The following is a 26,001-nucleotide window of genomic DNA, read 5'->3' on the forward strand; positions in this document are numbered from 1 at the left end:
TGTTGGGTAGAGAAGGACGTAAATACAGAGCTGCGTTTCTTACCCTTCTGTAATATGCCTGTCGCTTTTGCTGTTCCCACCTGCGTCTGTGAGAGGGGATGCCCACCCATGGGTGTCCAAGCTTTGGCTTGCCTGGGCTTCCCTGAAGGAAGAGCATTGTCTCGGGCCACATATAAAGTATAATTAATGTATATAAGTAGCAGAACTTTGTTTTTTTATATTATAGTATAACATTAACATGAAATAATACAAGCCCAGAATTTAATGAACAAGAAAGCTTTACATGTCTGCTTAATAAGAGGAAACGCCTGTCTTCATAGGCAGACACACATGCAGTTAGGTTGAGACACTGTGATCAGTAAACACTGATTACTCACCAACATCTGATACATAGGGATTTCGACTGGACTGCGTGCGGCTGGTGTGGGAGTGGAGTTAGCACTGCACTGTGTCCTCGTTCAGTTGTTGACTACCCTGTCTGCACAATCAAGACAGGAAAATAAGGTTAACTGTGTTCAGCATACTGTTAACAGCTTACAATCTCATGGGGCCACAGTACTAGCTGTCCGGGGCCATGGGTTATACATACCTGTTGTACACATTCCGTGTGGAGTGCAGGCTCCTCTGTGCTTCTGGACATTGTTGCTGAAGGTCCTTCTTGGAGACTGTCTGGTACTTTCTCCAAGGTTAAGATTCTGCATGCCCAGGCTTTGTTTTATTTTTCTTTAATCATTGATATGTTATTTTGAGCTGCTAAGGAAAGCCTGGATGGGAGGGCCAACTTTCTAAATGGTTGGATTCTTTTCTTTTTTAATGGCATCAAAGTTTATCTGAAAAATAAAAGTGAAGAGTAGGGGAGAAACTGGCTCTGCAGAGGGAGCTTGGGCCAAGTAAAAGAGGAAAAAGTAAAATAAAAATACACCCTGGAGGATGCAGGGTGGGGTATCATGAGGACAGCTGTGAGACTGAGCTTTTCTTGGTTTCTGTGTTACTTTATAAGGTCCAAACTCAAGGAAACCCCTGTGTGAGAACTTCTACATACAAGTCCTAGAGGCAGTGCTGGGATCCCACATGCAAGGCTGATGTCAGGTGTAGGCTGTCTCTTATGGTTTGTGTCTGAATGCCTCTCCCCTCAAAGCCTCATGCAGTCACGGTGCAGGCTTTTAGAGTTTATGTTTGGGGCTGGGGATTTAGCTCAGGGCTGGGGATTTAGCTCAGCGGCAAAGCGTCTGCCTGGCAAGCGCAAGGTCGTGAGTTCGGTTCCCGGTACCGGAGAAAAACCAAAAAAAAAAAAAAAAAAAAAAAGAGTTTATGTTTGATCCATGATCCACTGATGGGATTATGGGTGTAAGTGCTACATCCGCCCTGGGGCGGATAGTTTGCATATGTAAGGGAGAGAAAGAGGCTGCCTGCCATCACTGCTTCTCTCTTTTGTTCTTGTTGCTTTTGCTGTATTCCTGCCACCATGAACGGTTACCCTCTGCCATGTGCCACTGCTGCCTGCCATCACTGCTCCTTTCTTTTGTTCTTGTTGCTTTTGCTGTATTTCTGCCACCATGAACGGTTGCCCTCTGCCATGTGCCACTCTGCCTTGGAGCCAGCCGACTATGAACTGAAACCTCCACAAACTGAGCTAAATAAACCTTTCCTTAATATTGGGCATCAGGTATTTTGTCTCAGTAGTGAGAGAAAAGTAACCAAGACACTGTCCTATTTGAAAATCCACTCAAGTTCTTGAGAGAAGTCCATGTGCATGGCTTTGGGAACTGTTCTGAGTATGTGTTCTGGGATCTTGTAATTAGCAGGTCATGCCTACTTTACCACATCCTAATCTCCCATTTTATTTCCTCAGAGAGACACAAATTCCCATAGTTCTTTATGGGTGCTGAGAGAGTGGAGGTCTCTGTCTTCTACAGCTTTTTTAAGACAAAGGGGCTGCAGAACCTACCTACTGGGATTATGGGCTCTCCAACTACCTTGTGGTGCTGTGGCTCACTGGCTGGGTTGAAGAAAGTAAAACCTGTCAGAAAGGAATGAGAAGAGTTAATAACCATTGAGCTTCACTATTACTACAAATAGTAGGAACAGGTCAAATTTTCATGCTTCCTGGAGCAGCACTGGAGGGGCTTTTTGAAGAGAAATCTTAAGTCTTCCAGCGGTTCACAGGAGTAGCTTGCCCCTTTTGGTTGATCTTGTTGTTTAGACAGTTCAGGTGGGATGCTTTATTCTAGAAAGATGAATCCAGTTATCTCTCTCTGCCACCTTTACTGCAGTAGGTGTGGCCAGGATTACTGAGAGGGAACCTTTCCATTTTGGCTTTAATTGGTCAGTGTATGTCCCCTCTCTCCAAGGTTTTAGTAGTACTTGATCTCATACAAACAGTAGGTGGGCCCTCTGGGCCAGGAGCTGGTAGGAGTCTGTTCCATACATTTTCATACCCTTTTGTACTTGACCTAGACTAATGTGATACTGTGAGAGGCTAGTGGTCTCTGGGTCTACTGTCATATTGGAGGGTAGAAATGGCCTCCCATAGAACATCTTAAATGGGCTCAGACTTTGGCCAGTTCTGGGCATATTATGAACCCTCAAGAGCACGATTGGCAGTACTCAGACCCAGGACGCAGATGTCTCAGCAAAGTTTTGCTGGCACTTGCTTTAGGGTCTAACTGACTCTCTCTACCTTCCCAGAAGATTGAGGCACACTTCCCATGTGGGTCTCTATAGCTTGTCACTGTGTTCCTTGAGGAAGGGCCAGAATGGTTCTTCAGGAACTGGGAATAAGGCTGGGGCCTTGAGGGGCTGCAGGGCTGCCCTGCTTGCTTCCCTGGTAGCCTTTTGATTTCCAAAGGAGTCTACAGATAATGTCTCTTTAGTGCCCTTTACAATGCGTGACTGAAACTGTTTGAGAGTATGGAGTGCTTCTAGGAGCTGTGCAGTTTTCTGCCTGTGCTTTGCAACTGATTGAGAAGACTACTTCCATCAGTGAACCACACCTTTTCGGGGTCTTGCAGGGGCATATCACTGAAGTCCCGCCCACTTGCACAGGTCTGAGAGATCACCTGTCCACAAGAATGGCTAATTTCTGGGCCTGTAGGCATCAAAGAAGCAGGGTTAATGGTAGTAAAAGTTTTTACAACAACCTCAGAGAGATCAAAGTGCATGACCTGATTCTTAGTGAGCTGTTACCCTGTTAATCCCAAGCAACTTTGTCTCCAGAATAGCTCTGACCTGATGTAGAGTCAGGACTTCTAATTTCTTTGCAGGGGCTTCTTTTTTTTTGTTTGTTTTTTAGCTTGAAAGTTTCTTAGAGGTTCATTAAAATTTTAGGAATACATATCACTTTTGATAGTGTTAGAAATACTTTTATTGACTGGAGATACATAACTGCAAAGAATCTCCAACTAGAGGTCCCCTCAACCATAATTATGGCTATAGGTCCAGAGGAATACTTGAGTTGGTTTACCGATGAAGTCTAAGATTACCCAGGGTTCCCCGGAGGAGATGGTGGTGTCCATAGACAGGGGCATTGTAGGTTCCCCAGGGCCTCTTCAGAGCAAGAAGTGAGGGTTCTGACTGGCCTAGCCCCTGTCTGGAAGTGAGCACAGTCAGACTTCTAATGCGGTAAGTCAGGCACATTTAGCTGCCTCACATATGGGGCAGGGCCCAGGCAGAGGTTTGGTGCAATCTCATGCCCAGTGTCCAGTCCTCTAAGGTGGTTTCCATTCATTTTCAAAGCATGTTGCTCATCTGCACAGTGCCTACCCTCTTGTAGGATTCTCTGTCTTTTATCTGGGATAGAGCAAGTGGCCAAGATGAGTGGAAATCATGTCATGATAAATCAGAATCAAGGCTCAGAGTTTGAAACCCATCTGCAAACTTGCTATGGTCCAATGACAGTTGGCCTACTTGCTCTTTGCAATGCTGGACATCAGCAACTGAAAAACAGACCGAATATCCTGTGCTCAAATACTTCCTCCTGCTCCCCAGAACTTCTCTGAGTGGCAGGATAGCTTGTGAATTAGCATACAGCGGGCACTTCAGATCAAGAACTCAACCCCTTCCTCAATTCTGGTCACAGAACCTGCCCCAGGACTCCAGCTGCAAACCAACCGCAAGCATAGTATGTGCATGCTTGCTGTCTGCTTGCACCCAGAACAGTGGGACAAACCCTGCGACAGAACTGTGGAGCGAGCCAAGTCTGTGAAAGGCTGGGTTCTCCCAGGAAGAAGCACCACTTCAGGTTCCCCCGGCAGGCCCTGAAACTGTCTTGAGGAGCACGATAAGGGGCTGAAGAACTGGGTTTCCCTGGGGCACTGGGCTCTGATGGAGTTCTGGAGTCACGTGGAGCAGATGGAGTTGATTTATTAGCCTGGGGCTCTAAGGAGGAGATTGAGAAGACCTTGCGTCTCAGACCCACATCCCCGAGAGACGAGTTGGGGGGTCTCAGGGTCAGGTCACCCAGAATATCTTTCTCCTCCTTGGGGGGCCACTCTACACACCATAGTTCCTTTTTTTATTTTTTGTTTTTTGGTACTGGGAATCAGACCCAGGACCTTGCGCTTGCCAGGAAGGTGCTTGTGCCACTGTGCTATATCCCTGGTCATAGTTCTTGAGCGTTCCCTTTGATGCAGTCACAAATACCTAAACAGAAGCCATCTCATTCTGCTTGTGTGTTGTAAGCAGAAACTCTGACTGGAGAACAGTCTTATAACTTAAAGTACTATCTCATAACCATCTCCTGCCGGTTCGTACTGAACCCAGTTTATACGGGCTTTGTACTGCACCCAAACCGTATTGCAATAGTAGATAAGCTCTTTGTGTTTTAGATTGTCAGGATCAAACCTTTCTCACTCATCAAGAAGGCCTCGTGGCAAAGCTGGTAAAATCTACGGTAGTGAGGTTCAAGAGGTTTCCCGTTGACCTGGCCAGGGGTGCCTGTTAGGAGAAGGAGATAACTAGGTCTTGACTTATTCAGATGGCCTCCCATGCAGAAGGAGACCCAAGGATTCCACAGGGTCCCTTGTGAGACCCTGGCACAGATGAGACAGAAGTCTCTGTCTGAGGGATGACACATCATTAAGCACAGAAGAAAGCCCCTTGGGGCTTTTGTCTCCATAGTTGGACCCATTAACCCACTAGGGAGAAGGGGTGGACGGCACGTGTTGACCTCACCTCTCCTGTAACTCCCAGTGAAGGGCAGAGCTCCCCAAGCAAAGCTCCCAAAGCCACTCAGCTGAACCCCTTGATGATCCAGGAGCATTTGGAGCCCCTCAATGATGCCACTGTGTCTAAGCCCCTTGATGGCTCTGCTGGTATTTTGAGTCCCTTGATGACTCTACTTAACCAGAATGGAGCCCACAGGGAAAACCGTTTCTGCCGTTTACTCTGATAATAGAAAGGCTAAGAAAGGGGATGGCTCTGTTTGTGTGTACTCACGGTCTCTTTAATTAAATTTTAAAGGTTGTGTATTGTGATCCCGTATCGGGCACAGGGTTTTAAATTACTGGTGCTAAAACAAGGAAGAAATCCAGCCAGGAGGCTATAGCCTCAGGTGGGATTTAAAACAGAGGGGATGTAGGTCAGCTAAAGTGGTTTGAATAGGCCCTGTGGGTGGTTGCCTGGCCCAGGCAAAAGCCTTGGGTGTATCCTTTTAGAATGGAAGATTTTTCTCTTCCATGTGGGGAAGATCCCCAGAGACAGTTAAAGTCATTTAAAGAGAAAAGAGGTTCCTCCTGCTTGTTCTCCAAAATCAGAGGTTTAGCTCTTAAGGCTAGTTAGTAAAAAAAGAAAACGATGGTGGCAGTTGATGTACGCCCACATCTAACTGCGTGAATCCATGCAGGCTCTTAGCCTATTTATTTATTTATTTAAATTATTATTATTACTAAGTTTATTGGTACCATTCAGATAGACGAAATGATCACATTCATCACAGGGAATTTATGCCTGTTTGTCCAGTTTATTTCGCTTAAGGGTGTGGTCACAAAGGCTAAACCCATTTATGGGTGCCACCCAACTCAGGATGGGGCACCCTTAATCCTAGCATCACACCAAAACGCAAAGCAAGCAAAAAAAATCCATTTAAAAAACTAGGGTAAGCAGAGACCAGGTTAATATCCCTCCCCGAAAAAAAAAAAAAAGGTAGAGTAGCAAACAAATGCAGCACGAACTGAGAAAAGCTACTTAGAACCATAGGGTAAGTGGAGATCAGGTTAATTTAGTGCAAGCAGCTAGAAAGAAAAACGAAGTCTACACTCCCGTCCCCCGCACTGGTGGCTGGGCCAGGCCGCCTCTGAGCAGTGCCTTGAGAAGAGTCTGACTCCTGGCTTAGGGGACAGAGCAAGGGAAAGGAGGAGCTGATTTAGGAAGCCTCATGGATAGAGACAAAAACTATGCCTGGGATGGGGCTTGCCTTGGTCTCCAGTACCTGAGCTTTCCTCCTGGCTGGCTGCGCCAAACATGTTACCAGGTGGTCTCTTTCTAAAGGTGGCTCGCCGCATAGACACTGCCAAGTTTTGTGGCGCTCTTGTCACCTTCTGGAGCTGGTTTCCAGGTTCTTCTCATCTTGAACAAAGAATTGGACAAAATGAGCACGAAAGGGTTACCAAGGTTTATTTGCCAAAGTAAAAGTGGAGAGGAGGGAGACACGGCTCTGCAGAGAAAGCTTGGGCCAGGAAAAAGAGGAAAAAGCCAGATATAAGCACAGCATGGAGGATGCAGGGGGCTGTGGTGAGCAAAGCATGATAGCTGGTTGAGATCTTTTCTCACCTCTTCTGAGTGAGATAAATGGACAGGGGCAGAAAGGGCCGGAGCACGCAGTCCTCGAGGGGACACTGAGGGGGTGCCGCGTGATTCGAAGCACTGGAGTCCCGGCAGCCACTGTGGGTCCTCACAGTCACGGGAGCTGCCTCCTTCCCAGACTCAGCAGGCTTGAGGGACTCTTACCTTGCTCTCTGAGTGGTCACCACATAGGGAAGCACTTCCTGGAAGAAGAAGAAAGTGTCTGTCTTTGCTCATAGAGATAACTTTATTTAAAAATGAGTTGGGAACTGTTGATGCTAATTGGGAGTACTCTTGTTTCAAATAAACCTTTTTTTAAAAAAAGAAACCTCAGATTTACTTCTTGAAATAGGAGTTACTTTGAAGTTTTGGCAGGAAAAGTGAGTTCCATAATACAATAATATGCCTTTAAAACTTGCACGAATTAGCTACTTTTATTTTTATTTATTTATTTGTATTTTTGGTAAAGGGAATTGAATTTAAGACCTCATGCTTGCTAGGCAAGTGCTGCACCACTGAGCTAATTTCCCATCTCTGAATTGGCTACTTTTAAAAGAGCAAACAGAGATGGGTGTGGTGGTGCTTGCCTGTAATCTCAGCACTTGGGGAGACTGAGGCAGGAAGATTGCCATGAGTTCAAAGCCAGCCTAGACTACATAGTAAGTTCAAGGCCAGCCTAGACTATGTAGTGAGTTCTATGTAGTGAGACTATGTAGTGACTATGTAGTGAGTTTTACATAGCAAAACCCAGTCTCAAAAAACCCCCAATAAATAAATAAATAAATAAATGAATTAAAAAGCAAACAGGAGCTATTGCTATTCTAATAAGTACGTTTATGCTGTTAGGAGCACTGTTAGATTCTGTTTGACTTCCTAGAGTGTTTGCTTTTAGTTTAGATAATCCAAGGCTTATTTTAATGTTACAAAAGGAGAACAAGGATAAAGAAAAGGTCACTGAAAATTGACAAGTATTTATTTTAGTCTTTAGTTATAAAGACCCTCTCAACCAGTTCTACTCACAATGTGTGAAAGAATCAAAATCAATCTAGGCTTATGTTTCCCACACCGTGGCCCTGTTCCTCTGTGTGAACAGGAAATGGTAACAAAGTGGACACAAGAAGGAAGGCTGAATTCCATTAGCCACTGACAGCGTAGAGACTCAGAGGCAGAATGATAAACTCACATGTTATCCCTTCTCCGTTTTAGGATATTCCTGCCGACTGGTGTCACAAAATATGGCCCTTATCCTACTGAAGGAGGATTCTTTGGATGTGAGTAGTTTTTCAAAAATTGTGTCTGCAATAGCTGTACTAAACCCTTTGTTTCTACTGTGATTGTTAATCAGATGTTTGGGTGGTTTGTTTTTTTTTTTTTGGCTGAAAGCTAATTATAAAACTTTTATAGTTGTATTATGATCAGATATTATAAAGCTTTATCTTTAAACATCAAAATAGTAAATTTAGAATACTGACTCGTGATAACATTTTATTCATCTACAATTGTGCATTTTAAATGTATAGCATTAATCTGTTAAGGTTTCATCATCAAATGCAAAGTAATTACACAAAATAATGAGACCTATTATAATTTATGTGATGGTGATTATAATTTATCATAATAATTTATATCATAATAATAAATATATTATTATAATTTAAGTGATGGTGATATGGTAAGTGAATTCATCAAGAAAGGCATTCATAAGAAAACCAAAAAGGCAGGAACAAACAAAGCTTTATTAGAGCCGACTGATGGACAGTCTCTAACCAGGAGCCAGAGAAGATGGCTGGGCCGATCTGGCTCTCACCTTCAATTTAAGTACGTTTTAGGTTTCCATAGTAACCATTACCTCATTTTTGGAAATCTTACAAGAATGTCGCACAATTATCACAAAGTTTACTTCTCCCAGAAGCTCAGACAGCTGAATTCCAAGTGACCACTGCAGTTTAACTTTTGTCCCATGTCCCAATTTGTCCTGTTTGTTCTGTTCCCATTTTATGACTCTGCTCTGCTGAGTTGATAACTAACCAAGGGGACTAGGGTAAACTATAGCTTAAGTGAACTTTAAGTGACTTCTCTTAGTATGGAGTTAAAAACAGAAAATGGAGTGTCTCTTGCTTTATCAATGGTAAACCCGAACTGTATGTTACTAATGACACTTAGGAATTTAATTCTGGAATGAAGTTGAAAATAATGATCACACTCAAGTGTTAGGAGTTGAATTAAGTATATATCCTCTTAAGTTCCCAACACCCAGATGCCACCATCTTGTGAAGGGAGAACTGAACAACATGGTTTCCATATATTTTATAGACAACCCCCTGATCCCCTTGGCTTAGATCTACAGATTAGACCAGGAGCAGAAGCTGATTGAAGGATAACCAGTGACCTGTGAAGTAGTTTGATATGACAGTACAGTGAACCCTCATCTATTGCGGGAGTTATGTTCCAGAGACCCCCACAATAGGTGAAAATCCACAAAGTAGCGGCGTTATATTTATTTTATTATTTATATATATTTTAAGGCTTTATAAACCCTTCCTACACTCCTGTAAACCTTTCCCACTCTCTTATTAACCTTTCTCACACTCTTATAAACACTTCATATGCTCTTAAATGCTTTCTACGCTCTTAGACCTACATAATTTTAATAACATGTAGAATTCTGTATGGGTGGTCAATGTGAAGTGGGCAAGGAGAGATGCTGAAGGTACGGGCACAGTGCGGGAGAGCAAAAAGACCGATGCTATGGTCACTAAGCCAATCAGCACCCGGGATATAGAACACAGTGGTGTGGTGGGTAGCCTTCCATTCCATCAGCCAACAGTGTGCCATGTACAATCTCATGGAAAACTTCCTCAAGCGGTAGTGGTGTACTGAATTTCCACTGTGTACAGTACAGTATTTATCTGCTGATGAAATACATAGTGTATTTTATTTCTATTTAATATTCTTTTAATATGTTTGAATTAACATTTTCTATATTTTATATACTTTTTTAGGCAAAAACAATTCAAATCATAAATGTTATATAAATACCTATATACTGCAAAATCTTGCAATATAGCAAAAACTCCATGATACAGAATTAGATACATTTTTTTTAAAACCCGCCCATGATACAGTGAAGCTGCAATAAGTGAACTGCGATATAGCAAGGGACGACTGTATAAGCCAAATATCAGACTCCATTTGTTGAGACTTTTAACAAGTTCCTGGCAGTACCCCAGACCATCCCTTCTAGACAGGACATTTTGTAAAAATGCTAGGAGTAGATGATGGGTGGTTACACTTTTAAAGGGGGAAGATGCAACATAGAGGTTTCTGTTTGTACAGCTTGGGAGTCCATGAGTCCAACTGTGAAAACCAAGATGTCCTCTATCCTTCACAGCCCAGAGGGCATACTACCTTTTCAGGGCTCCTGGCAAGGACTGTGACTCTGTTACACATTTTCACTTGGTCTCTCAGGCCTTCTTCCAAAATCTGGGTGGAAGTCTCCATGACTCTGTAACTCTTATATCCAGTACCACATAGAGGATGCCAAGATCATTTTGAACAGTAGGCAGCCCACCTTGGACCATGACTGCAGTGGCCTCTGAGTGTCCACATGGCTGAACTTGGGGATACACTTCCCTGGCTGGTCCTGCATAAGCAGGTGTCCCAGGGGCTTTCTTCTCAAATGAAAGGTTTACACTTTTGCACCCTAGGCCTATAATGGATGGGGTCTTGTTGATTCCTGAGATGCCTTCAAAGCATTTTTCTTCTTGTGCCTTTAAAAGTACTTGGCTTCTTTTTAATGCTGATTTTTATATCACTCCTGCTTTCCTTTGCCCCCTCTGTAGGCAGCCCTTTTCTGGTGATGAACTGCAGACTTTTCACATTATTGATCTCTGCTCTTTGCTCCTGAGTTTTAGTGCACATCTGGCTAAAAGCAGTCAGCACTCAGAAGTACCCATGCCACAGCCTCTATATTGGGCTATCTTGAAATTTTCTCCACTGGAGTAATTAATCTGTAACCCTGAACGCATTCCCCCTGGCTTGGATCACTCATGCTATATGAATGACTGTTCCATGGGGCAACTTGTACCACTAGTGGTACCAATGGATATAATCTCTTTTACTGGTCTTTTTACTAGTACGAATATAAATAGATTGAATCTAGTTACTTGCTTGAATTTGAATAATTGCTTCCCAAATATAAATATTAATATTATTCATAACAATTAAAATTATTACAATAATCAACAAATTTATTTGAGAAAGAAATTTATCATGTTCTAGAATTTCTTTAAACTATAATTTCTTTAAAATACATAAAAGTGGCTGATTTGTGCAGTGTGTGCAAAATGTCATAATGTGTTTGGCTTTTTTTGTGACCACAGTGGTATCCATTTTTCTGGTAAGTTTTGATAACATTCTTTACATTGGTTTTGTGTATTTCTTGGCAATCTTAAATAAGCTTCTATAAAGTGGATGCTGTTTTGAATAATTTCAGCCTGTGGCATTTCTTTGTGGGTTAATAGTTTATCAGTAATTAATTCTCTAAATTTTAACATGGAAATCTTATGAGTACCCCATTGCTCATGCATGTAATATGAATTTACAAGTGCTGTACCTCAAATTTGCTGTATTGTAATTTTTTATACCATTTTAATGTTGTCCTTAAGGAAGTGTAATATGATGACATCTGTTCTACTAAGTCAACTCCTTTCTTTGCATTATTGTAGTCAAAGAAAAGATCAGATTTTATGCCTCCACGTTTTCTTTCAATCATGCTACGTGTCTGATTTTTGCAAGTTGTTAATATATAAACGATTCTTTTATCAGTCCACTTAACAAATTTTGTACAAGAACAATTTCAAAGCTTTTGGTTTCACTATGTTCTTGCTTTAGCTTTGCTTGTATTGGTAAAAATTTTCAATTTGGCTGTTTTGTGCCACAAAAATGTTTCCTTTTGTAGAAGTTCTTGTGCTAGGGGTATACTTGAGTAATAACTGTCTGTATATAATGTGCAGTGTTCAAGTGATAAGTCATTCAGTAACTTCAAAAAAATCACAAGAATGCCTGTGCATCCAAGGGTTGGCAATGTTTTTGGCATGGACATATTAGTCATAGGTGTAACTATTAGGCAAATATAATTTACATTATATAAATATATATTATGTATAAATATATGTTATTTTCAGACTAATGCAATCTAATAGGCGGTAATGGTAGTATCTTTATTATTAATAATATAAAATTTTCATCTCATTAATTGTAACAGATTCCCAGCATTTCTGATATTTTCTTCTTTTTTGCACTAAATGGCTTATCTGTTTTTTTAACTATAGTTTTGAGTGTATTATTAATATTTTCTGAATAATTTACACACTGCAAAAGTGTCACTGCAATGAATATTTATTAGTAGTTTTGCATTTTACAATTCTGTGTGCTCATGTTTTGTCACCTTTCTTTCTATTATTGTGAAGAATTCTTCTCTTGATCTTCTACATTCATATCCAGATCTACACTGTGGTCAGTGAATGCACTGGTCACAAGATTACATTCATCTACCTCTAATGCATCTTCCTTCATCTGAAGAATAATGCATATGTCATGACCATTTCATCTCATGAGACATAATTGCAGGTTTATCTGATGAATCATACATTTTTGGTGTTTGACATTCTAGTTGGAAAAATTTTGCAAAATTGAAATACTCTTTAAATTGAAAAATGAATAGGTTATAATATACATATATGCATACAAAATTATGTATTACTTACAAGTGAAAATCCTAAATGAAAGTAAGACCCCCCAAGGAACAGCAAAGGAATAAAAGAGAAATTTACCACTGAGCTTGATAATCTAGCCATGAATAGCAATGACAGTCTTTGTTTTAGCATATTATATTAACAAAAGAGCATACACCAGTTAGCCATATAACATCAGATGACTGAGTTCAAATCAGAGCTGCCTGCTAATGAGACATATGAATTATGGCTCCACTGTGAATGTGTTAATCTTAGTCTCCCAGAAAGTCTCAGAACAAGAGTTCTGGGAAACTTTTCTGCCAGACATAACACAAATGACCTCTGATCCAACTGCCGGTGAAGTCTGTACTTGTTCCCAAATGAAACCTCCTGGGGCTGGTCTTTACTATCTGAATTCCTGTCAGCATTTTGAGTTCTCACCAGTATCACACATCAAGCTGTTCTTACAGCATTCTAGTATTTCTCTACCCCAAATCACTAGACCTTTCCAAACTTTCCATTTTCAGTTCTGAAGGTTTTTGAACCACATGATCAGGTAGAGTCATAGCAATGGCCTCATTCTGGTTTAGTCACTTTCCCATTCTTGGGACAGAGTGTCCAAAACCCATAATGTACAGGAGGAGAGGTTTATATTGGGTCACAGTTCCAGTGGGTTCAGTCTATGGCCAGCTGGCTTCAAGGCAGAACTGGCCTGACAGAATGGCATGGTAGAGGAAAGCTGCTCACCACCTGACAGCCAGGAAACACAAAAAGGAGCACCTGGGGATGATAATACACCATTCCAAGGCTTGCTCCCAGTGACGCAGCCCTTCTGGCCAGATTCTACCTCAAATGTGAGAATTGTAGGGGAAATTTTATATTTAAACCATAGCACTATCCTTAGGTTAAGTGCTTCAGGATTCATCTCAATGTGACTTATATCTTTGTTTGTATCATTGCCTGGATGTCAACTTTCTACCGCTGTAACAGAAATATCTGAGGTAATCAGCCTGTAAACAGAAAAGGTTTATTTTCAGCTCTAGGGGTTCCAGTCCAAGATTAGCTCGTTCCATGGCTTTGGGCCTGTGGAGAATCAGCATATCATGGCAGAAATGTGTGACAGGGAAAAGCAGCTTCTCTCATAGCCAGGAAGCAAAAATAAGAAGAACAGGCAGTGTTCCTACAGTCTCCTTTGGGGGATTTCTCTCAGTCACTCACAGACCTCCCACAATGCTCTACCTCTTGAAGGTTCTTTTCTCCAAAAAATCACTACCCTGGGGACCACATGAGCATTTGAGGACATTTAGCATCCACATGATAGCAGCCCATATCCTCAGGTTGTACCCTGTCTCCTGGGCTGCACTATGCACCTGCTCTGGAGTAACAAGGAGCCCTCCCCGGTACCAGGTATGCCAGTTTCCCAGCAATCCCCTTTGCACTTGTTTTTCTTTTTCTCTGTAGAACTTTTCATCATTGAAAATAGTGTGCATGTATGTATGCATTGTGATCAACACCACCTTAAACATCTTTAAGAATGCAGTTCTATGGCATCAAATATGGTTATATTTTCTTCCTCTTAGACTGAATAACATTCTTTTTAAATTAAATTTATTCGTGTAATTTAGATGTAAATAATGATCACATTCATCATAGGGAATTTGTACTTGTACACGATATATCCTGATTCCTCTTTTTTATCCCAATTCCCTCCACTCTCTTCAACGCCTCTTCCCTACCTTATTTACAAAGTTAGTTTTGTTTCCATTTTATCCTTTTTTTAATGTTTTTTTCCCCTTCCTTCCTTTTCCTTTCCCACCTTCCCTTGTTTCTCTTAATTTTGAGCAATTTCTTTCTATTTCGATATACCTATTTCACAAAACCTGTTAACACTTTGTCCCTTATTTACCCTTTTGGTTTCTCACACAAAATAAACAATGAGATATTTATGCATGTGTATCTGATTTATTTCACTTTATATTATGGTTTCAAGGTGCATCCATTTACCTAGAAATGTCTCAAGTTTATCTTGCTTTATAGCTGAGTAGTACTCCATTGTTTAAAAATCTGTATCTTTTTTATCCATTCCTCAGTTAATGGGCATTTGGGTTGTTTTCAAGATTTAGCTATTATAAACTGTGTTGCTATAAACATAGGTACACATATATTGCTATGGTATGATACTTTTAATTCTTTGGGAAGATACTCAAGAGGGGAACATCTGGGTCAAACGAGACCTCTAATCTTAGTTTTTTGAGGACTCTCCATACTGATTCCATAGTTGTTGCACCAATCTACACTCCCACCAAGAGTGGAAAAGGGTTCCTTTTTCCCCACAGCCCCTCCAGCATTTGTTATTGTTTGATTTCTTGATGATAGCCAATCTTTCTAGAGTGAGATGGAATCTTGTGTTGTTTTAATTTGCATCTCTCAAATGACCAGTGATGTGGAACATTTTTTCATATATTTATTTGCAATTTGTATTTTTTTCTCTAAGAAGTATGTATTCATCTCAGATGCCCATTTTTGGATTGTGTCTTTAAATTTTGGGGGATGTAATTTTTTTCAATGTCTATGTTCTAGATATTAGTCCTTTGTCTGAGTGACAACTGGCTAAAATGTTGTCCACTCTGTGGATTGTCTTTTCACTCAATTGGTGGTTTCTTTTGTTGTGCAAAAGCTTTTTAATAGAATGAGATCCCAGTTGTTGATTCTTTGTAGTATTTCTCATGTGATTGGGGTTTTATTCATGAAATCTTTGCCTATACCTATGTATTCAAGAATTTTCCCTGTTCTCTCCTATCCAACACATGGAGTGTTTCTGTTTTAATAGTTAGGTCTTTGACCCATTTTGATTTTAATGTAGTGTCCGGTGAGACATGTGAATCTAGTTTTAGTTTTTATTTATTTATTTTTTGTGTGAATCTAGTTTTAGTCTTTGGCATGTGGAAGCCCAGTTTTTCCAGCACCATTTATTAAAGAGACTTTCTTTCTTCCAGCGAATGTGTTTGGCCCCTTTGTCAAAGACAAGGTAGCTGAGTGTGTTTGCATTTGTTTCCGCATCTTCTGATCTGTTCCACTGATCCTCAGGTCTGTTTTTTGCCAGTAACATGTTGTTTTTATCATAGTAGCTCTGTAGTATAGTTTCAAGTGAGGGATTGTGATGCCTTCTGCCTTGCCTTTGTTGCCTAGGATGTTTTTTGCTATTCTAGGTCTCTTCTGGTTCCAAATGAGTTTTAGGAATGTTTTCTCTAGTTCTGTGAGGTGTGCTGATGGTATTTTGATCAGGATTGTATTAAAGCTGTGTAACAATTTTGGGAGTATGGACGTTTTCATTCTGTTGGCTCTTCCTTCCAAATCATCTCTGTAAAGAGAATTTCTCAGTTGCTGAGCACATAACATTTAAGTTCTGTGATGTATATGGCATCAGTTGTCTTTGAAATAAGGCAGAGGGTGGGATGATGGTGTGCATGCCAGGGGGTACCAGATGATATGTTGGAATACTAGGAAAAAATTTCTGTGATATCCTTTTTTTTGTAGGTTGAGAAAAAAGTTTTGAGAGACTAGCTTTATTGACAGTTTCTGCTGGCACCCCTGATTCTTGTTCCTGATCAGAAATGGCGCTGGAAGGAGTGCACAGGAGCAGGAAAGGGTGCAGGTCCAAATCAGAGGGATTGTCCCTGGTGCTTGAGCTCTCTTGTTTACTTAGAGCCCATTGTGAGATATTGCCCTTTGTATGTACTACTTCAGTGGGGCTCTTACAGATGCTGGCTTAAAAAGATTGGAAAAAAACAAAGAAAAATGAATTGAGGATAAGAATAGCCTAAGCAGGAGCTACAATGATGTATCATTGTTGATACTTGGCTGGTTAAGCTGGTTTTCAGCTACTTGATGAGTTAAAATAATGATCAGTTTGGACGAATTTTAAAAATTTCATAAATAAAAGGCTATCAAATAAATATGACCCTTGCCCTAAATATATGGTACATGGTATCTTGAAATATGTTAGCTGTTACAATATAAAATTTTAAGAATTAGTGAGACTTTAAAAACTGAAATTTTGAGTATGTAAACAAAAAGCTACAGTTTTACTAGCAATTTATTTAAAAAGAAACAAATTAGTTGCATTGTAAAATTTCACAAAATCTACAACAGTGGGCCCTTGACTTACAAACACAAATCATCCACAAGGGCTGGATGTAACTTAAATTGGTTGTAAGTCAAGACTATTTTTCCCATAAGAAATAATGGAAATACCCATAATGCATTCTGAACCTCCCAAAGCAGCCCTTAACTAACCTTTTCATAATAAAAAATGGTTGTATAATACAGATAATTTCCCAGAAACACCAATAATTGTCCTAGTGTATTCACCAAAGGTTATAAAATGTGCCTAATTTATCAGAAACAATAATTTCATGCGAATCTTGCCACTCAAGTGATGTCTCCGGTTTGCAGGAAGGGAGGATGGGATGAAAGGTGGTTACTGTTTGGAAGGAGAGGGCCCTTCCATAAGAGCATCAGGAATCCGGCTCTCTGGGGTCCTTTCTCTCCTCGGGAAGGTCTGTGGCCCACTACGACCTGCTTCTGGCTCACTAAGTCTCAACGTTTTCAGAACCAAAAACTGGTCTAAGGTTGTCTGTTTCTGTCTTTTCTTTAACACCGTTCTGTAGTGTGACATCACTCTGTCTTTAAGCAAGTGAATGCAGCAATTGGCTTTTTCTCTGTGGGGTGAGTCTTCTGTACAAATGTTGGTAGCTCTGTCCATTTTCTCAGGATTTCCTTTATTTCAGAGGTGGAACTTTGCTGCACTGTTGTTGATACTCCCCCTCCTCTTCAGAAAGCTCCTTAGATGCCGTTCTCTGTTGCTCAGTCAGAAGTTGCTGCTGAAATTCCTCTGTAGACAGCTCCTTTGAGTGTTCCTGCACCATTTCCTCACCACTGTCCACCTGCAAGCCTGTGGACTCTGCTATAGCGACCGAGTCATCATCCACAGGGTCAGTGGAAGGCTCAGGCTCCTCTACACATCCTTCAAAGTCTCTCTCCTGTGTAAATTTAGGCCACACTTTCTTCCAGGCTGATCTTGGCATTCTTACAAAAATATTGGCCCAGGATTTCTCAACCCCACCCAGGAAAAGATGCTATAATGTTCCTCTCAGAACTCTTCAAGGGTTCAACTGTATCTGAGACCATCTGGAAGCACTTCAGGAACAGTGCCTTGGTGAATTTCTTAGTTAGCTATGACCTGCTGGTCCCACTGCTGCAGTAGAGGAGTTGTATTAGATGAGAGGAACTCAACTGAGAGCCGTGGGAATTCTCAGCCGACTCTTCCAAATCTCGTGGGTGAGCAGGAGCATTGTCCATGATGAGGAGCGCGTGGAGTGGTAAACCCTTGTCCTCTAGGTAGTTCTTAACAGTAGGACAGAAAGCCTCCGAGCCGTTGCCCTAGATCTCCGTATGACCCTTAGCCTATTCTTCTTGACTTTATGTTTTCTGAACACTATATGGGTCTCAGAGTTGTGAACCAAGAGAGGCTTTATCTTGAGGTCACCACTCACATTGGCACATAGCAATAAGGTTGGCCTGTCCTTCATAGGCTTGTGCTCTGGCATTCTTTTTCTCTTCCTGGGTAACGTATGTTCTCCTGGGCATTTTTCTGTTTTTTTTTTTTTTTTTTTTTAGAAAAGGCCAGTTTCATCACAGTTGAAAACTTGAGAGAAAAAGCCATTTATGCCTCATTGTTTTCAAATGGTGTATGTAATTTTCAGCAGCGCTTTTATCAGCGCTGGCTGCTTTACCATGCCTAGTTACGTTATAAACCTCAATTCTCACTTTAAAGTTGTGAAACCACCTCTACTGGCATGATGCATTTCACCATTATCAGTCTTTGATGGATTATCCTTATGAGATCTGCATTTATAACCCTAGCTTTCTCACAAATTGTAAACTCAGGCTATAACTGGCTATCTGATATGCCTTAATAGAATATCAGCTTTAATGGCGAGGGATGCTGAACTCAGAGGTCTCTGTCCCCCTGAGGGACTAATGGCGTCCCCGGAAGTTCTCAAATCATATGGAAGGACGAGGCTGTGTATCCGGCAGGGGTGCTTCCCGCGTTTCACTTCTCCCTGTTGCTTCCCAAGTGGTGAATATCAGTAATCGCCTAGTGTGTCGTAAAGGCGTATCATAAAGGCATGTCATTGTTTATCCACACTAATAGCCTTTCTACCTCATCTAATACTGTTGATCATGACTTACTAATTTGTGTAACACATTTAGCAATACCAGCTTCCTTAAATAAATCTTTTCTCCATAACACTGCTGAGATGGTGGGTTTTGACATGCTGTACATATTAGCGAGATCAGTCGCACAAGCACCACTCTCATATTTTCTTTCTTTCTTTACCTTCTCTTCCTTTTTTAGCTTCTTTTCTAGCTTTTTTGGGTCTATTTTGGTTGCAGTAATCGTAGTGATTATAGAAAGCACTGATTGAAATCATGTCTGCAAACGTGCATGTGCCCCGAGGCGGACACTTACATAGGCTTACATACACTTTTCTGGCATCACAAGTCTCTGTTTACAACCAGAGCCGCCAGCGTTTGGGTTCCAACTCAACTTTGGTTATAAGTTGAACCTAAAATTCTGCTCGTAACTCAAGTTGTTTATATGTGAGGCTGCTTGTAGCTGGAGGGTCCACTGTAGTACACGTTTGTTCTCCTAATGTAGCTACCTAACAAACATTCCCATCCGGGGGGTTATCTATGACAGATAATCTATGTGGAGTCCAGCCTTGATGGGGAGGCTTGCTGAACTCAGAGGTCGCTGTGCCCCTCAGGGACTAACGGTGTCCCTGAAAGCTCTCAAATCCATGGAAGGACGGGCGTGCGTAACCGGCAGGGAGGCGTCCGACCTTTGACTTCCCACTGTTGCTTCCCAAGTGATGAACATCAGTAATCGCCTAGTGTGTCATAAAGGCCTATCCGAAAAAAATGGTTAATGTCCATAATGATGGCGCTTCTTGAAATGACAGCATGCTTTGCTGTGACCATGGAGCCCCAGGGACCTGTGAGAGTGAAATTATTACACCAGAAGCCTCAGTCTGTGAAGTTTTCTCATTGGTGAAGTTTATTCTCTGGTCGTGTTTCCAAGCACTGTTGTTCCTCCATATGTCGCTTAGACCGGGACATGCTTTATTTGGACTGATGTCCAAGATGGAACCTTTGGTGAGGTTCCCTGGGTTGTGGGATGATAGCTGTCAAACTTTGTTCTGAGGATAATACAGATTTTTTTTTTTTGGCAGTCAAATGGTTTCAAATCTCAGTTACCCCTTATAAAAAATATCAAATCCATGGAATGTTGAGAAAGTTTTAGAGGAGAAAGAAGAAAATTAAAAATTTGTTGGACTCTCACTACTCAGAGAACCAAAATGAAAAATATATGTAGGACTGAGAGTTTTTATTCTAGGGAAGTAGAAGCCTACAGCTGTAATACACTGTTAACCCTCATTCACTAATATAATTGTGTGTATATGTGTACTGTATATATATATATGTATATATATATATATAAATGAAGTAATTTTTTATAAAATAAAATTATATCCAGTTAAATGTTCTTGTTCACCTAGTTCTTTTTCTCTCCTGATCTGTACTCTATCTCTAGATAGAATAGGTAGTTGCAGTCCCATTTTAGAGACTATTATATATTATATATGTTATATATATTAGATGTTATATATGACATATTATACATTATTATATATTATATATAAATATATATCAATTCTATTATATGTTTCTGTGATTTATGGAATCCTTTACTTTGAGGCACTGAGGTTGTTTCTGGCCTTTCATATCATGCCTTATTTTGTTTTTTTCTTACATTCCTAGAAGACTCCTAGGTCAAGGGAAATAAGCCTTCTTTCATAAAGATTATCTATGCACGCACACACATACCTGTTTGTCTTCTTCTTGTCCCTAAGTTCTGCCAACTTAACTGTAGTTTCTTGCTGATGGATGAAAGAGCTTACCCCAGTTTTGCACAGGCCATATAAATACTGAAAATGTCAGTGCTCTAATTTCACTCATCTGTGGAGCCTAAAACAAACTAAGCTCATAGAAATAGAGAGGAGCATAGTGGTTGCCGAGGACAGGGAGAGAAGGAGCTGGTGAGAGGTTGGTTAATAGTTGTAAATTGTTAGGGTAACCTGAGGCATGACTGAGAGCACAGTCAGGTGAAATTGAAGCAATAAGCAGAGTTTAATTGAGCCTGGGTGCAGGAGGGCCAAGGGACATAAGACCATTAGCCCTGAGTGACGGGTGGAGGGAAGGCTTTACAGGGGCGTTTGGATAGGGGAAGGGTATGGCAGGGAGGAGTGGGAAATTTTTAGTCTGGGTCTTGGGGAGTTGGGCATCTTGGTGACAGCTTTGTATCAGATAATTCAAAATTTCTAAGAGTGATGTTTTTAATGTTTTCATCACAAAGAAATGATAAATATGACAAATATTTGAGATGGTGGGTAGCATCATATCCTGAGTTGATTATTACACAATGTGTGCGTGTGTCAGAGGATTATACTGGACCCATAAGAGGTACAGTGGTCTGTCAAAAACTCCTCTAAATTTTGATCATATTTAATGTGATCTGAATTTGAGGCTCTTGCGGCAAAAGAAAAATTCTTCGTCAGTGGTTACCCATCTCGTAACCTGAAACACTGGTGTATTTTCCATTCGTGCAGATCTTTGCTGCTTCTCGTATCTGGAGTGTGGTGCTATAATACTTGATGCTGATTCTGTCTCTTCAACTATCTTTTAAGAGGTAGCATGAGAACAGTCTTAACTGTACATTTTAAGAACATGTTGAAGAATAATTGATTGGGACATAAAAACTAAAGCTTATGATATAAGATAGAGCATGATTGTTGTCCATTAGAGATGAACTCTGCTGTGCTTTAGGGAAAGTCTGAGTCACTTAATTACTTAGTTCCACAGTCTCCTTCATCCATCAGAATGGTCTAGCTCTACTTAAGTTTATATTAAATCCTGCTTAGAAGTACTTTGGTCCAGTTGACCACATTCATTTGGATTTAACATACTTCTTTCAGATAACTTTCTCTGTTGTTGTCAGGAAGTTAAATTTTAAAACAGTGTGCAACCAAAGCATTGATACATATTACGGTTTATATCTGGGTGTTCCCCCAGAACCTCGTGTATTCATAGGTGGGACTTTGGGGAGGTGACTGGATCATAGGTGAGTGCTACTGGATCATGGGTGTGTGATACTGATTAGTGGATTAATCTGCCGATGTGTTTATAGCTAACTGTGATTTGAGAGGTGAAGCCTGGTTGGAGGAAGTGGGTCACTGGGTGCATGGCCTGAGCGGATCTATTTCCCCGCTCCTCCCTCGATCCTGTTCTCCGCTTCCTGTCTGCCATGCCATGAGCTGCTTGTTCTTTGCCACTCCCGTCTCCTGTGCCTCAAAGCCTGCCAACTACGGACTGAAACCTCTACAAACTGTGAGCCGAAGTAAACCTTTCCTTCTTGAAGTTATGGGTCACAGGTATTGTGTCCCAGTGACAGGAGAGTAATTAAGACCCTGCAGTATATTGAACAACAGCAACAACACTTTTTCTGTAAAGGGTGGGAAATGAGCATGTTTGTCTATCTGACCATTACGGTGGTTGGCCAGCCGCATGTGAGTTTTGATCACCGGAAACATAACTAGCTCACAGGCCGTGTGGCTAACGCACTGTACAGCACAGGACACAGTTCTTAGCCCCCTAGTAAAGCATCCTAAGGAACACTGATTTAGAAACCCTACTTTTAAAAAACAGTGAATTTTCCTCTCGATAAAGGATGTTAAAATGAAAAGCATATGAAAGGATGTTTTGTAAGGAAACGGAAGTGCGTCTTTTATGTATAACTTGGACAATCAGCATTTCTCATCCATGCTGACCGTAGGTGTTTTAAAGTGGTACTGGGTAAGAGGTGACCACATATAGACCTTATTTAGTGGGATCTTCATCCTCATTACACTTTGCGGAACCATCGCACACAGAGGTGCAGTGGACACGGGACATTCCTTTTCCCTCTGGCCCGGACAGCTTTGTTGAACGTGGTGTCAGCGTGTGCACCGGAAGGCCCTGGCTCCTTCATGGGTCTCTTCAGTGCTTGAGAGCACACTTCTGGAAGCCCACCCCGTTGATGGGCTGTGCACATCTGCGCTCATTTCCTAGGTCTCCCCCTTGTAGACAGCAGAACAGCCCTCTTCCCACCACCTTCCTTTGTGGGAGCCCATCTTCAGGGCCCAGGTTGGGAAGGTTGAATGTACTGGACTGTCAAGAAGGGGATATTTAATTTAAGCTCATGTTAAATGAACAGATACATTGAGTGCTACTCAGAGGTAGGCAGCCTGCCAGGATTTAGACACAGCGATAAATTATAGCATATTCCCAACTGTTCTACACTGAGCAGTAGCTATTAAATCCTGATGCTATACATTTAAGTTCCTTTTCTGAAGTTGCCACAAAGGAAAAGTGTATGATGCGAAGTATATAGTTTAAGTCATCATAAATCATATAGTGAATTTTAAAAACACCACAAATAACTCTACTATCAAAGAGTAGATCACACTGGAAGTTAGAAAATATTTAAAATGTCATGATTAAAAAGTACTTTGCACTCAGATTCATGGGATATTGCCTGGTTGTGGTGGTAAACTCCTGTAAGCCTAGTGCTCTGGGAGGCTGAGGCAGGAGAATATCATGAATTGAAGTCCTGTTGGCAACTTGTGTCTTAGTGAACCCTTGTATCAAAATAAAAAAAAAAATATTTTTAAAGCGCTGGGGATATGGCTCTTGGATTCAATTTCTAGTACCTTAAAAAATTTTCACAGCATAGGAATATCCTGAAAATGGTTTTAGCTTCCCTAATTGTATTATTTAAAAGTCTTAAAATAACGAGCTGTAGATATAATTTAAGATATTAGTAAATGAATAAGGAAAAAAATCAACAGGAACCAAAAGCAGAGTCTTTGCAAAGACAAATGAAATAAACTATAAGCAAAGTGGGCAAAGGGGCAAACTGTAAAAATAAACTATTTTAGGAATGAGAAGGTACAATAGTAATTAGAACAATAGGTGACTACAGTGAACAAGTTTAAGCAAATACTATAGAAAGCTTAGATGAAATGGGAAATTATTTAGGAAAAATACATTACTTTTAGAATCAAGTTTGAAGAAATAGAAAACATGAATAAATCTACAGTCATTAAACAGGTTGTTTTATTGCTTATACTTTTTCTTACAAAATGAACATGAGAAACTCTGTGAGGTCTGTAGTATAGTTTTATCAAGCACTGAATGAACAGATATTTCCAATTTTTCAGGGTCTTCCAGAATCTTCCAGAATCTTCCAGAAAATGGGGAAAATGTGAGCCACTTTTCAGTGTAATTTGACACTAATGTAACCCTCAGACGCAATGCAGTAGACACAAGATGACAAAGTAAAATTACAGGGGAAATTCTTTCATAAAACACTAACAAACCAAATCCAATAATGTGAGAAAGCATATGTTACGTTTTCTTTAGGAAAAACCTATTAATATATTTAACTTCATTAACATAAAAGGAAAAAAACATGCAATCTTATTAGACAGAAAAACTTTTAGCACTCATTTACCATTCACTGCCACCATCCACAAACTGTGAATCCTGCAGTAGGTGTAGATTGTCTTAAACTGGTAATGTGCATCTACCCAAACCTGTACCACTCACCACTTTTCATGGTGAAGTGATAGAAATACCCTTTTTTAAAGTGTGAATTATAGGAGGTAAGTATGAGGTACACACATCCCTGTCCTGTTCCTTTTGACATTAAACGGATGGTACTCGCTCCAGCATGCCCAGGGAAGGAAAGAGCAGATAAGAGCTGAGCATGATAAAATAGAAGAGTCAAGTGTAACAAATAACATGATACTACAGTTGTCCGCAGGGAAGATACAAGAGAAGCATCAGACAGGTCACGATTAGGAGTTAAGACAGGTGGATAAATAGTCTTTGAAAGGAAGAAAACATTAGGGCTAAGTGAAGCCCCTTTTGTTCTGCCCTGTGCCATCGTCTTGGAGAAATCTGCTGTCCTATTTTATACCTGTAGCATACCTGTGCTGTGGATGTACTTGTAAGCCCCAGATACATACAAGTTGTAAGTTGTGGTGGTTATTTTGTCTTCATGCTCGTGTGATCATATTTTATCTTTGCGTTTTTGTTTTTGTTTCTTTTAGTGTGTGTACTCTGTGGATCGAACCTGGAAGCACTGAGCTATGTCCCCAGCTTTTTTTATTTTGATACGGAGTCTCACTATGTCCTTGCGCTGGTCTAGAAGTAGCTTGTGATCCTCCCGCCTTTGCCTCCTAGGGAGCTGAGATAACACATGTTCTCCACTATCTGTAGCCAGTTTGCATCACTGCTCATTTTGCTTTTGCAGTTTTGGCTTTTACTTGTGTGGGTAGATTAGCTCAAGATAATCGTGTGGCATTTTAACCTGGCAGTAGACGTTTTGGATTGCCCTTTGCTTTTTGTATTTTCACGGGTGTTAATCCTTGTGTACACAGGTAGGAGTTTCTCAGAGATCTACCTAGAAGCAGGACGTAAACCACTCCATTACATCTTTAGTGCTACTAGGTATTACCCAGTTTCCACCCACAGTGGCTTTATCCTTCTCACTTTCTCCAGGAGTGAGTGCAAGTTCCCACTGCCCCATATCCCCCCTGATACACAGTGCTCCGTCCTCAAGGTGATAGGGAGGAAAATGTCAAGATTCTCTGCCATCTGCTTGCATTGCTTTTTAGTTTAACTTAATGACCCTACTTCCTGGCTTCTCAGAGGGAAAGTGTGCAGCAGGTAACTTCATTCTGATTTATTATGAGTCTGCTGGGGCCTAAATGAAGAATTGTGCTATCAATGCTTGAAATATGATTTCCTTCCCAGCAATCTTGGACCCTGCATGCCCTACATACCCATTTGCTTACATGCCCAGTTTTTCCCTTTTATGGATGAGGTGGTTTCTAGACGGTGGAACATGAAATCTTTATTTCCGTACTTTAGTGACCACTTAGTGCAGTCTGAGTTTTAAAAGCAGTATTTGTTGTGGCTTACCTTTTCAGAGTCCCTAATAGTATTCTATTTGATGATCTGAAGTGAGGATAGTACTTTTAGAATGCTTTGATTTTGACTCACTTATTTATGAGTACCAGGAGTCACGCTTTGTCCCTTAAAATTTTTTTGCAAAATCGTATAGGTTGAATTAGGTCATAGGATACAAATTGTCGGGGCAGACCAAGTCCATGTGGCTCCCATTGAGCATAATAACAGCCCTTTGATATGTGTGGCAGCTGCTGCCGCAATCTCCAGCCAGGATCTGGGCTAGAGGGTGGTGCAGGTGTAATTTAAGCAATAACAGGGAGATTAAATAGGTAATTGAAAATGATTT

The 26,001-nt window shown here is 40.8% G+C and overlaps 1 protein-coding gene across 4 annotated transcripts in view; it reads left to right on the top strand.

Annotated features, from left to right (window-relative positions):
- Positions 1–26,001, top strand: part of LOC102024131 (phospholipid-transporting ATPase IB) — a gene marked incomplete at its 5' end in the record, with an annotated part of 454,403 nt that overhangs the window by 69,398 nt on the left and 359,004 nt on the right. For all 4 annotated transcript variants that reach the window (XM_005406335.2, XM_013505503.1, XM_013505504.1 and 1 more), the window contains 1 exon segment: positions 7,987–8,051. In XM_005406335.2, coding sequence (XP_005406392.2) covers positions 7,987–8,051 — 65 coding nt within the window.

This window comes from Chinchilla lanigera, unplaced genomic scaffold (genome assembly GCF_000276665.1).
Source record: "Chinchilla lanigera isolate Chin_1 unplaced genomic scaffold, ChiLan1.0 scaffold00096, whole genome shotgun sequence".
Classification (NCBI taxonomy): domain Eukaryota; kingdom Metazoa; phylum Chordata; class Mammalia; order Rodentia; family Chinchillidae; genus Chinchilla; species Chinchilla lanigera.